The sequence below is a fragment of the Peromyscus californicus genome, unplaced genomic scaffold, assembly GCF_007827085.1.
Source record: "Peromyscus californicus insignis strain IS unplaced genomic scaffold, ASM782708v3 Scaffold_11__1_contigs__length_118956290, whole genome shotgun sequence".
NCBI lineage: Eukaryota > Metazoa > Chordata > Mammalia > Rodentia > Cricetidae > Peromyscus > Peromyscus californicus.
In genome coordinates, this window is record NW_026294402.1 from 70,480,058 (window position 1) to 70,492,999 (window position 12,942).

At 44.4% G+C, this 12,942-nt stretch overlaps 1 protein-coding gene across 2 annotated transcripts in view; it reads right to left on the minus strand.

Moving 5' to 3' along the window:
• Positions 1-1,799: 1,799 nt before the first annotated feature.
• Scg3 (secretogranin III) overlaps positions 1,800-12,942 on the minus strand; it is a 41,622-nt gene continuing 30,479 nt past the window's right edge. For both annotated transcript variants that reach the window (XM_052714655.1, XM_052714645.1), the window contains 2 exons: positions 10,022-10,102; positions 1,800-2,368 (listed from right to left, as the gene is read on the minus strand). In XM_052714655.1, the coding sequence (XP_052570615.1) occupies positions 2,250-2,368; positions 10,022-10,102 (200 nt within the window). In that variant the 3' untranslated portion in view covers positions 1,800-2,249. The remainder of the gene's footprint in view (positions 2,369-10,021; positions 10,103-12,942) is intronic.

Here is a 12,942-nt window from a genome sequence, read left to right on the forward strand (position 1 = left end):
GATACTTAGGTACGCTTTGGAAAAGTGAGAGGCTGAGATGATCCAGCCTGAACCGGTTTCCTATCTGAGGTAGGAGCAGATGTGTGCCTTGGCTAAAGTGGAGTCAGTTGACAGAGATGATTCATTAAACCGTTTGAGTCATCGTGCCTCAGGAAATGCAGTTTGGGCAAAGGTGTTTTGAAGCTCCCTCTCCACACTCACCTGCGGCTGGGTACTGGCTTCTCCAGAACGCCAGGAGAGATTAGTTTGTGTTCCTGACAGGCTTTGTGTTTTGTTTGCCTCTGTAGCTATCTTAGGTATGAAAACCCAGTGTGACTGGCTTCAGAACGGCAGCATAGGCACCAGCAGGTCCCTGTAAGTGCAACTAATTCACAAAGCCTGTTATGTTTGGTTCCCGGCAAGCATATATAATGTACTTATGCAATTATCTTACACTGAGCGGTGTATTCCAGCGCCACCTTTGATTTGGGAGCACCAGCGTCCAGGGAGGACCACTGGGCTGTGTGGTTGTTTTTCAGTCCTGTGTTTGTGGTGGCGGCAAACACACAAGTTGCAGGAACCTAAAGTTTACAATCTTTTCTTTCCGGGGGTTTTTATCCCTGTTGCTGCCCAGGCTGCCTGCTCCTTTGCTCGCTGGTGAGATAGCATGGCTTGCGTCAAATCCAGGTTAGATGACTGGAATGGAGCAGAAATGTTGACATTGCTTTTGAACAGTGTGTGACCTCATTTGGCTTCTTGTCGACGTAAATGTTCATCTCTATGGAGCGAGCAATAAGTGTCTGAAAACTCAAAGAAGTTAAAAAAAAAAACAAAAGGAAATACAGGTAGGGAATAAATTGTTGATAAATTCAGTTTTGTGTGTGTATTTATGTGCATGTCATTTATGTGTTCATGTGTGTGACTGTGTGCATGTATGTGTTCATATAGGTGTGCATTTATGTGAATGTGTGTGTGTGTGTGTGTGTGTGTGTGTGTGTGTGTGTGTGTGTGTGTTGCTGAGGATTAAATCCAGGCCTTTACACAAGCATTCTGTCACTGCTATACTCCCAGGCTATACCCCCACTGCTATACTTCCACTGATTCTTGTACCAAAATTCAACCTCCTTTTTGTGTCATTGGGTCTAACAGAGAGCTGATTAAGAAGGGCATCCCCGCCGGGTGGTGGTGGTGGCGGCGGCGGCGGCGGCGGCGGCGGCGGCGGCGGCGGCGGCGGCGGCGGCGGCGGCGGCGGCGGCGGCGGCGGCGGCGCACACCTTTAATGCCAGCACTTGGGAGGCAGAACCAGGCGGATCTCTGAGTTTGAGTACAGCCTGGTGTACAGAATGAGATCCAGGACAGGCACCAAAACTACACAGAGAAACCCTGTCTTGAAAAACAAAACAAAACAAAAAAAGAAGGGCATCCCCAAAAGCAGATGTTTTGTTGTTTGTATGTTGGGGACCTGGAAGGGGCTGGAAGAGAGTAGTTGGGACAGGCTAGAGCAGCAGTTTGCAATCTGTGGATCTTGACCTGTTGGGGGGGGGTTGAGCGACCCTTTCGATAGGGCTCACCTAAGACCAGTAGGAAAACAGATATTTACATTATGATTTGTAACAGTAACAGAATTGCAGTTATGAAGTAGCATCAAAAATTATTTTATGATTGGGGGTCACCACAACATGAGGAACTGTGTTAAAGGGTCAAAGTACTAGGAAGACTGAGAACCACTGGGCTAGAGGGAGGAAAAATGATATAATTCTATTTTGATTAAAACCTTTTTTTTTTTTTTAAGAAGCTGCTGTTTTTCAGAACATCAAGGCTATGAAGAAATGTGGATTTATTTCAGTGCCCAACAGAGAACTGCTAGTGGAAACATCATTTAACAAACATCCAACAAGGGCTCAGGTGTCCAGCATGCCTTGAGACAGGACCGCTCAGATCTTCCCGGAGCTTAAGACAGTGGGAAGAAGGTTCAGATTTATGTTCAACCCACTAGAGGCTTTTCCAGAGCAGCACATCTCTGATTATAAAATGTAAATCCAAGAGGGAATACGGATTCTATATACAAAAACCTCAGCTTACGTACACTTTACTTTTCATAAGGTATTTATGGCAAGAGAGCTCTATTTTACCCATTTCTAAGGGGTTAACTACTATAAATTCAGCACATTCTAATACTCCTGGGCTGGTAAATCTTTAACCGCCGAATTAGTTTTGAAGCTATATTGTTTTTGCTGGAACGGTTGAAAGGCTCAGGGTGCTTGCCATTTTCACAGGCTGCTGTAGATGCGCTTGATAGCATTGGCTTCATCCTTATCCAGGATGCCTTTCTCCACGTAAGCATCAGCTTGCTGGTTGATAAAGTCCCTCATCTTTGAAAGGTCATAGCCTAGAAAATATGATTAGAATATTATGAGCAAAGATCAGGAAAAAAGAAAACCCACCACAGTGTTTATCATTAAGAGACATTTTGTGTATAAAGTAAATTTCCAGCCTTGACCTTCATAATGGAAGACATGATGTTCTGGGTTTGGGCTGTACTGTGTGTGCTGTTTAAAGTGTTTTTGGGTACCATATTATCTCTCTATTACAACCCAGGGGAATATACCATCATCCCTTCTGGCCAACAAGGAAATAGCTTCATAGACCAGGGCTTTGTAAATTTTAATGTTCATGTGTGTGATTGTGTGCTCGGGGCTCTTGGAGAGTAGCAGATTCACACTCAGGTCTGGGGTGAGGACCCAGTCTTTGCATTTTAAACAAATTCCCAGAAGGTGCTGCTGCTGAATCAAGAATGGTCCAAAAACTGCTGCTTTCACACATGTAGCAAAATTATGGTTAGAAGCAGCTATTCCAACCTCTTGAGTTTATGATTTCAGCTTATGCCCTTGTTGGTATGATAACACATCGTTTTTTTTTTTCCTTTGTTTTTCCAAGTTAAGAATTTCTGTGTTCATTTCATGGCTGTCTGAGTTCTGTACACGGATTAAAAAGTCAAACATTTCCTGCTTCCTATGTCCATCTTTAAAAATCTAGGCAAACCATCAAACCATCCACCCAAAATAAAGAAGTCCTCAAGGAAGACCACACCATCTTTCTAAAGACCCCCATACCCTTCCCACATCTCTTTGGTTCTTCAAGTATTAATTTTTGTTTCTTTGTTTGAAACAGGGTTTTACTCTGTAGTTTAGACTGGTTTGGAACTCACTATGAAGACCATAGATTTGAACTTGAGGCAATTCTCCGGCCTCAGCCTTCCTAGTCTTAGAATTACATGTATGTGACAGCATGCCCAGTTTGCAATTTACTTTTTAAAAAGCACACTATATATATCCCTGTTCCTGGAAGGTGGAGGCAGGAGGATCAGAAGTTCAAGGTCATTTTCTACTGTCTAGCAAGTTCAAGGCCATCCTTGGCTACCTGGGACCCTGTTTTGAAAAACAAAAACCAAGAGACTGTGGTTTGGATGATAAATGTCCACCTGAAGATCACGTCCCCAGTTGGTCATGCTTAGATGATCAAACTCTTAGGAGATGTAGTCTTGCTAGAGGGAGTATGTCCCTGGGGATAGGCTTTGAGTGTTTATAGCCTTACCCCATGTGGGGCTCTTATTCATTCTCTACTGTCTGTGAATCAATCAACTGTGATAGCCAGTTTCCTGCTTGGCTGTCTGCTGCCATGCGTCTCTTGCCGTGTGGACCCCTTCTCCGGAGCTGTAAGCCCATATCAACTCCTTCTTCTATTGGCTGCCCTTGGCCATGGCATTTTAACACGGCAACAGAGAGTAAACAGTACAAAGAGCTTGTCAGCTTCCTTGTAACCACACAGATTTTCCTTCCCTGGGTTTTAGAATGAGATTCAGGTCACCCAGGCCCCCGACAAACAGGAAAATGACAGAGGCTAAAGGTCAGAGTTCACCGTTAGTTGTCCTGTCTACACAGCTGCAGTCAAGGCAGGACCCTAGCACCTAGACCTCCACAGGCATTGAGAGTCACCCTGTGCACGCCAAGCAGAACTCATAGGGAAGCTGAGGAGGCAGAGCTCACTATTCACCACATGGTGTCCTTGCTTCTTGGAGGCAAAAGAAAGCAGAGACAATACCCTCATGGTGAAGTTTTCTCACAGTCCCTTCCTTCTTCAAACACAGGGTTCGAGGCTGCACTGGGTGGCTCACTCTGGAATGGGACTGGATGGGAACAGCACAGCGCTGGCTGTGACCAGAAGTCAGACGCAAGTGTGAATCAGAAGTGAACACTCCACATTGGTGTGTCCTCGATTTGCACCTGCTTTCGAATGCAGTTTGGTGCATGATGAATTTCTTTGATACTCAGAGGAACATTTGCCAAGCAGTGGTGGTGAACACCTTTAATCCCAGCACTGGGGAGGCAGAGGCAGGCAGATCTCTGAGTTCAAGGCCAGCCTGGTCTATAGAGGGAGTTCTAGGACAGCCAGGGCGACACAGAGAAACCCTGTCTCAATAAACCAAAACAAAGGAACACTTTAATTTTTGAGTATCTGAAGTCCTTGGTAGCTTTAGTGATACAGAAAATTTCCATTTTAAAACAGTGTCAGGGTTGATGAAATAAGGTTTGTGTAAATTGTTTTGTATGTGTCTGTATGTATATGCATGCTTGCATGTGTGTGGAAACACCTGTGTGGGTGTGCATGTGTGTATGCATGTGGAGGCCAGAGGTTGATGTTGGCTGGCTTCTTTCTGTCTGTCTGTCTTTCGAATGAGCACTTCCTTTGACCCGCTCCTTAATTTGTTTATCACTTATTTATCTATTTTGTGGTAATAGTGACTAAACCTTCTATAGGCCAGGAGGCTAGCACTAAGCTATATCCCCAGCTAGTTTTTTTCTTGTTTTGAGACAGGGTCACATATTATAGCCAGGACTGGTCTTAAACTCACTATGGAGCCTTATCTGGCCTCGAACTCATGGTGATCCTCCTGCCTCGGACTCTCAGGTGCTGGGATGTCACATTGTGAGCTGCCACAGACTCAGTGCATCACCTGATTGCATCAGGAGGTCACGTGGAGTGTGTGATCTGTACTAACTTTGTGTTTGTTTCATCTATGATGTCCCACAACGGCAAAATCCCATTAGCACATTTCTCATATTCAGGGTGGCACACCGTTGCTTAGAAGATCTTTTGTGATCTAAATGATTCCAGAGCTTGGGGGCATTGCTCTGCAGCTGCCCTGACTGAACACCTGGAATCAGTCTGAACTGCTCACACTCCTCACAGCCCATGAGCCTCTCTTCTCTCTTCATTTCCTCTGCTTGCTTATGTTTCTGCCTCTTCTTTTCTTGCCTCACGGTTCTGCTTCAGTTCTTGGCCCCCACTTGATCTCCAGGGCCTTATTTTCAGTCTGTAACCACCCTACTGCTGGATGCTTTTCTTTTAAAGACACATTAGCTTCCAGCTTAGGCTCCTGTGGCTAAAACTTACCCTCCACTGTGGAGTATACAAGCTTCCTTCCTGGCCTGGCTGCCATCACTTCCTATACCTGACTGCTGCCCCTCCCCACAGACACACAGGTTCCTGGGGGAAATGAACAGCTCCACTTCCCGGAACACAATAGTCTCCTTGCACACTTATTAATCGTAGCTATCACTTCTCCCAAAGCAAGAGATTCTACCTCCTTGCAGCCCTTTCCCCAACTGTCTGTGTTGCCAAGATGACCCACCTGACCCTCTCAGCTCAGCTCCTTAGTGCTCCTATGCCTAAGGAGGACAATACTGAGCAGTCCAACCAGGGTCCCAGAATACGGTAAGCCGTGTGTGTGTGTGTGTGTGTGTGTGTGTGTGTGTGTGTGTGTGTGTGTGTGTGTGTGTGTTTGCTGCATCTATTTGTCCTTTACATCTCTGGAACTCTGAACAGGGTCTGGTTCTTAAGTTTGTTTTATGTAAGTGAGGGACTGCCTTTGTGGCTACAGAATATACCCAATATGTGCTCAGAAAATGCTCTAAGAGCCAGGTGAGGTGCCTCACATCTGTCATTCCAGCACTGAGGAGGCTGAGGCAGGAGGATTGCTGTGATTTGGACAACAACCTGGTATATAGAGTGAGACCCTGTCACATAACAAACAAACAAAAACAAATGACAATGATAATAATAAACCTCGAAGAAAGCTGGGGTAGGTAAGACAGGATAGACAAAATGTCAAAAATCTGATCCTTATTCAAGACGGGTGCTAGAAACATGGGAATATTATATTGTTTACTTTGTCTTTACATGACATTTTTCATAATAAAATAAAAAAGAAAATGCTTTGAAAATCTGATTAAAAAAAGAAATAAGGTTTCATATTTCAACGAAAACAACAAAAACATACGTGATACATACATATCAAACCTGCAGCCAACCTTATACTAAATAGAGAAAACCTGAAAACATTTCTTCTAACACTTGTAACAGCTATCGTGAAATAGGTGAACACTGTCCACTTTTATTTAGTATAGTGTTTAAAGGCATAGTGAGAGCAATAAATCAGGATAAAGAAAGAAAAGCAACAAAAAATAGAAAAGATAGAAGTGAAATTGTCCCCATTTCAGAGGACATGGCCCTACATCGCAAAGACCTTAAAGACTCCACCGTCCCTCTCAGATCTGGTAAACATGTCGGCAAAGCAGCGGGGCACAAAATCAACCCGCAGACAGCAGTAGCCTTTCTACAAAATAATAACAAACCCCCTGAGAAGGGAATGAGAAAAGTATCCCATTCATAACAGCTTCAAAAGACCAACGAACAAAAAAGCCACCAAGCGAGGTGTGGTGGTGCACACCTTCAATCCCAGCACCTCGGGGGCAGAGCAAGCAGATCTCGGTAAGTTCAAGGGCAGCCTGGTCTACATGGGTTTCAGGCCAGCCCTGGATCCTTTACCTAAGGAAGTGAAAGAAATTAGATGGAACGATGTCCCATGCTCATGGACTGGAAGAATTAATATTGTGAAAATTATATTACGGTATTACTAAAAGTGGTATACAGATTCAATGTAATCCCTATCGGATTCCAATGACATTCTTCACAGAACTAGAGAAAAAAATCTTAAACCTCACATGGAAACTCCAAAGACCCTGAATAACAAGCAGAAAGACCAATGTTGAAAGTGTAAAACCAGACTTCAAATTATACTATAGAGCCATGCTGACACACACAGTGTGGTACCAACCAAAAAAAAAAAAAAAAAGGAGAAATGTAGACAAATAATAGAATAGGGGACCAGATATAAATCTCACCTAATTTTTGACAAAGGCATTCAAAGCATACATTGGGGAGGAAAACATAACCTCTTCAACAAATAGTGCTGGAAAAACCCGGATTTCCACAGAAGAATGAAATTACATGTATACTTCTAACCTCGCACAAAAATCAAAGTGATCAAATAACTTTAAAAAAAAAAACTTTGGGGGCTGGAGAGATGGCTCAGTGGTTAAGAGCACTGGCTGCTCTTCAAGAGGTCCTGAGTTCAATTCCCAGCAACCACATGGTGGCTCACAACCATCTGTAATGAGATCTGGTGCCCTCTTTTGGCCTGCAGGCATATATGCAGGCAGAACACTATATACATAAAAAATAAATAAATCTTAAAAAAATACTTTGACTATAGCTATTTTATGTGTATAAACAGTATATGGCTGCTTAGCCTGCGTGTAGGTCTGTGCCACTGGAGGTCATCGGCTCTTCTAGAACAGAGTTATAGATAATTGGGAGAGGGCAGAGGATGCTGGGAATTGAACCTGGGTCCTCTGCAAGAGCAGCACGCACTCTTAACTTTAGCCCCAGATCAAAGATCGTGATATAAGACCTAAAGCATTGAAACTGCTAGAGAGAGACGGCAAAAGCATTTCCAGATATAGGCATGTGCAAGAACTTTCTGGAAGGATTCCAGTGCTACAGGAAATACCTCCAGGACATGACAAGTGGGATCACATGGAATCAAAAAGTTATCACTAGAGTGAAGAGGAAGAACGGGAGGAAGTCTTCGTCAACTTTACACCAGACAGGAGGTTAATACCTAGACTATATAAAGAGCTACCAAAGTTAAACATCCAAAATCCAAATCATGGCAGCTGGAAATGGATCAGTTGGTAAAGTGCTTGCTATGCAAGTGTGGGGACCTGAGTTCAAAGCTCCAGCACCACTGTGAAAAGCTGAGTGTGGTGGAGCACATCTGTAATCCAGTCCTGGGGAGGAAGAGATAGGCAGATTTTTTTTTTCGAGATAGGGTTTCTCTGTGTAGTTTTGTGCCTTTCCTGGAACTCGCTTTGTAGACCAGGCTAGCCTCGAACTCACAGAGATCCGTCTGCCTCTGCTTCCCAAGTCCTGGGATTAAAGGTGTGCATCACCACACCTGGCGAAGACAGGCAGATTCTTGAAGCTCACTGGCCAGCCAGTCTTGCCAATGGCGAGCTTCAGGTCCAGTGAGAGACTCTATCTGAAAAAATGATATAGAGGGCCAGGGAGATGGCTCAGCAGGTAAAGGTGCTTGCTGACAAGCTTGGCGACTTGAATTTGATCACCAGGACTCCATGGTGGAAGGAGAAAGCTGACTCCTGCAAGTTGTCCTCTGATTTCTAGAGACCTGCCATGGCATGTGTGTACCCCCTCCCCCAATGTAATAAAAATAAAGTGAAAAGCCATTGAGGAAGACACTTGATGCGACCTCTGGCCTCCCACATATATACACATGTACACCTGTGTAAATGCACCCACACAAATTGAAATCATCCAATCAATAAATGGGCAAGTGGACTGACAGGCAGGATTTTTTTGTTGTTGTTGTTTTTGAAAAAGGTGTCCCACTATTTAGCTCTGCTATCCCTGAACTCACTACTTAGACCTGGTTGGACTCGAACTCATAGAGATCCAAACAAGTGGTTTTTGAGAGAAGCACAAATGGCTGATGAATGCTTGACAATGTTTCACATTCTTAGCTATTTCACTCCACTCAGAGTGGCTAAGAATGAAAACAACAAATGTTGAGGATGTGAGGGAAGCAGGTCCTTATGGGGACATAAACTGCTGCACCACTACAGAAATCAGTACAGTGCTTTCTCAAAAAAACACAAAAACAACTGCAATATAAACCCAAGAGTGGTATAGGTGGATCATGTGGTGGTCCTAGGTCACAGGGTTATGTGTACACCCATGTTTAGTGCTGCATCATTCATAGCAGCTAAAAAGTATAATCAGTCTAGATGCTCATCAACAGGTGAGTGGATAGAGAAATGTGGTTCATCTACATGATGACATTTTTATTCAGCTGTAAAGAAAAATGGAATTATGAGAATTGCAGGGAAGTGAAGGGAACTGGAGAAAACTATGCTAAGTGAAATAAACCAGACCCAGAAAGATAAGCAGCATGTTCTTCTTGTAGATGCAGATTCTGGATTTTAACTCTTGTATGTATCTTGGGTGTGTGTGTGTGTGTGTGTGTGTGTGTGTGTGTGTGTGTGTGTGTGTAAGGGCATAAGAGAGGAAACTAGAAAGGGGACCGTGAAAGGTCAAGTAAGAGATCTTATGGGACACAAGGGTAATAAAATATATGCGACAAGGGAGCAGGGTTGGAGCTACTGAAGGCGGGGGGCGGGGGGCAGCAGAAGCGGGGCAAAGAGCTGGGGGAGGTAGGGAGAAGACCAATAAGACAAAGTATTAGGAAAATGCCGTAATAAAACCCCATTACTGGGCTTGGTGTGGTGTGGTGTCGCACACTTTTAATCCTAGAACTAGGGATGCAGAGGCGGGTGAAACTCTGTGAGTTTGAAGCCAGCCTGGTCTACACAGAAACTTCCAGGCTAGCCTAGGCTACACAGTGAGACCTTGTCTCAAAAACAAAACAAACAAGCAAACAAAACCATTCTTCTAACTTAAAAAAAGAAAACCGAAAGAGGAGTGGGGGCATATCCTCCCTGACATCTGAGAGTCTGAGTCTGAGAGAAGACGTTAACTCAGTCAGTTGGACTCCAAGGGTCGCAGTGTGAAAAGACCCCGGGAATGGGTGAGTTTGTGAGGTGCGGCCGCAGCAAGTGCCTACCTTCTTTGTTGCCTTTTTTGTTGTGTTTCTTCAACCATTCGATGTTTTTCCTGATGGCTTCCAAATAGGCTTCCGTTTTGCCTGGAAAAGGCAAGAGAGTCAGATCAAACATAAATTGCCACCATACCGCTTCTTCAAAGCCACAGCCATGTTCAAAACCATAAATACTGAACTTGGAGAGCAACTGGTAGGTGGACTAACAGCTGAGTAGTGTTTATGGTTCTATACATGTGTGCACATGTGCTCATGTGTAAGGAGGTTTTTTTTTTTTTTTCTTTCTTTCTTTCTTTCTTTCTTTCTTTCTTTCTTTCTTTCTTTCTTTCTTTCTTCCTTCCTTCCTTCCTTCCTTCCTTCCTTCCTTCCTTTCTTTCTTTTTTGAGACAGGGTTTCTTTGTGTAACGGCCTTGGCTGTCCTGGAACTCACTCTGTAGCCCAGGCTGGCCTCAAACTCACAGAGATCCACCTGCCTCTGCCTCCTGAGTGCTGGGATTAAAGGCATGTGCCACCACTGCCCAGTGTCTAGGGAGTTTTCAAAGAGAACATTTGTGGGTAAGATTCCAGACACAGACCATGTTGGTAAGTATCAAGGATGGTTAGTTATACTGCACACAAATTTAGTTTGATGTCTGCTTAGGCTTTTTTTAAAAAATGATTTATTTTATTTTTAATTATGTGCATTTGTGTGTGTGTGTGTGTGTGTGTGTGTGTGTGTGTGTGTGTGTGTGTGTGTGTGTATGCATGTGTGAATTCAGGTGTCCATGGAGTCCAGAAGAAGGCATCAGATTCCCTGAGGCTGGACTTACAGGCAGTTCTGAGCCATCTGATATGGGTGCTGGGAACTGAACTCAGGTTCTCTGCAAGAACACTACGTGCTCTTAACTGCTGGGCCACCTCTCCAGCCTCTACATAGACATTTCCATTCCATTTACTGGATCGATGGGCCCCCATGATGCTTAGACTGGGCAATTTCAGGTTAGGGGTGGTGCTTCCAAGGAGCAGCCTCAAGTCAAGGGATGAGTTAGACTGGCAGATATTTACCACCTCCATCTGTTGAAGATCCCAAACCTCTGGCTGTAGTATCTCTTACGACTTTAAGCCCAGTTTTGAGAGGGTCTAAGTCAACACTCAGATGGGAAGGTGGGACCAGGCCTTTGGTTCTGTCAGGATGGTGAATTTCTGAACCAGCTCTAATAAAACTCCTTCAGACATACTGATATATGAATATAAAACTATATATACAATTCTTGGTTGAGTTTCTCAGCATAACTGAGCCCTGGGATACCGGGTATTCCAGGATACCATTGGCGTCGGTGTCTGAAAGTAGGTATTATTACCTTAAGAATGAGGAATCTGAGTGTTTTGGCTAAGGCCAAGAAATAATAGCATTGGAATTTGGGGGGTGACCCACTTGGTTTCTCATATGTGCATCATCTGAAAGACCAGATCCCACCTCCAGACACAGACAGTGATAGAGCTCGTCCTACACGGAAGAAGTCGATCATCTCTAACCAGATGAATTCTCCATGTTCAAAGTGTATGCAGCAAGACACCAGGTAGCAACTCCCCATTTCATCTAACAGCAGAGGCCTTCAAAGTCCAGAGCCTCTGTGGAACAGGCCCAGGCTGCCCAATGGCAGTGTGGCAATGACGTCCATCTGAGGCCACTTTGAGCCCTGATGCCACTCGTGACTGCCTAGAGCTCTGTCTGGTCGAGCTGGGCCGTGCGCTTACCAAGTGCCGCGGGCTATTCTTTCTGCTGCAAAATGTATTCTCATCTACTCTACTCGCTCAACAACTTTTTGAGGCAACCCTATTGTCATCCCTTATCTCACAGATGAAGAAGCTGGGCACAGAGAGAGCAAAGCAATATCACATATACACGTCCAGTTAGTCGCAGAGCCGGGACTGAGCTTGGGGAATCTGATGACAGTCTGTGTGCAGTGTATCACTGCCCTAAGATCTGCCAGGGTTCTAGTTTTCACAGCCACCTTTAAGAGGGCAATCTGGCCGGGCGGTGGTGGCGCACGCCTTTAATCCCAGCACTTGGGAGGCAGAGCCAGGCGGATCTCTGTGAGTTCGAGGCCAGCCTGGGCTACCAAGTGAGTTCCAGGACAGGCGCAAAGCTACAGAGAGAAACCCTGTCTCGAAAAACAACAACAACAACAACAACAAAAAAAAAAAAAAAAAAAAAAAAAAAAAAGAGGGCAATCTGGACGGCTCTCTTCCTGGCTCAAAGCCCATGCAGACTTCATCATTATGACCTCATGCTATCAGGTTTCCAACGAAGTGCTGAGAAACTTCTATGGAAAAAGGATAAATGGCCAATCAAAGTGATTGGCCATCATTTTCGGCCCTATTCACTGTCTTCCCCTGTGAGGAGTGGCTTTGGCTTCAATGGCTTGTTTTCATGTCAGAGGGCGGGGCTGGCAAAATGGCTCAGTGGGTTATCAGCACTTGCTTCAGAAATCTGATGACCCGAGTTTGATACCAAGAACCCATGTGAAGGAGAGAACTGGTGCTTGAGAATTGTTCTCTGATTTCCACACACATGCCCACACCCCCTCTCATAAATAATAACACATTTAAACAAATAAAAGAATCAGAACATATACAAAACAATGTCCCTGGCTAGTGTTAATAATTCAGTAAAAGCGACATGTATAAAACAATGTCCCTGGTTGGTGTTAATAATTCAGTATAAGCAACATGTACATTGTCACTGTTTGTTACTTGTTGGTGAGTTGACCATCGGGATTTGGTAAATTTGCTTATTAATTTATTTGAGACAAGGTCTCTCCATGATTCCTGATTGGTCTGGAACTTTCTTCATAGACCAGGTTGGTCTCCAATTTGTGGATATCCTCTGCCTCTGCCTTCTGAGTATTGGGAGGAGTATGGTGTGAGCCACCACATCTCCTTCT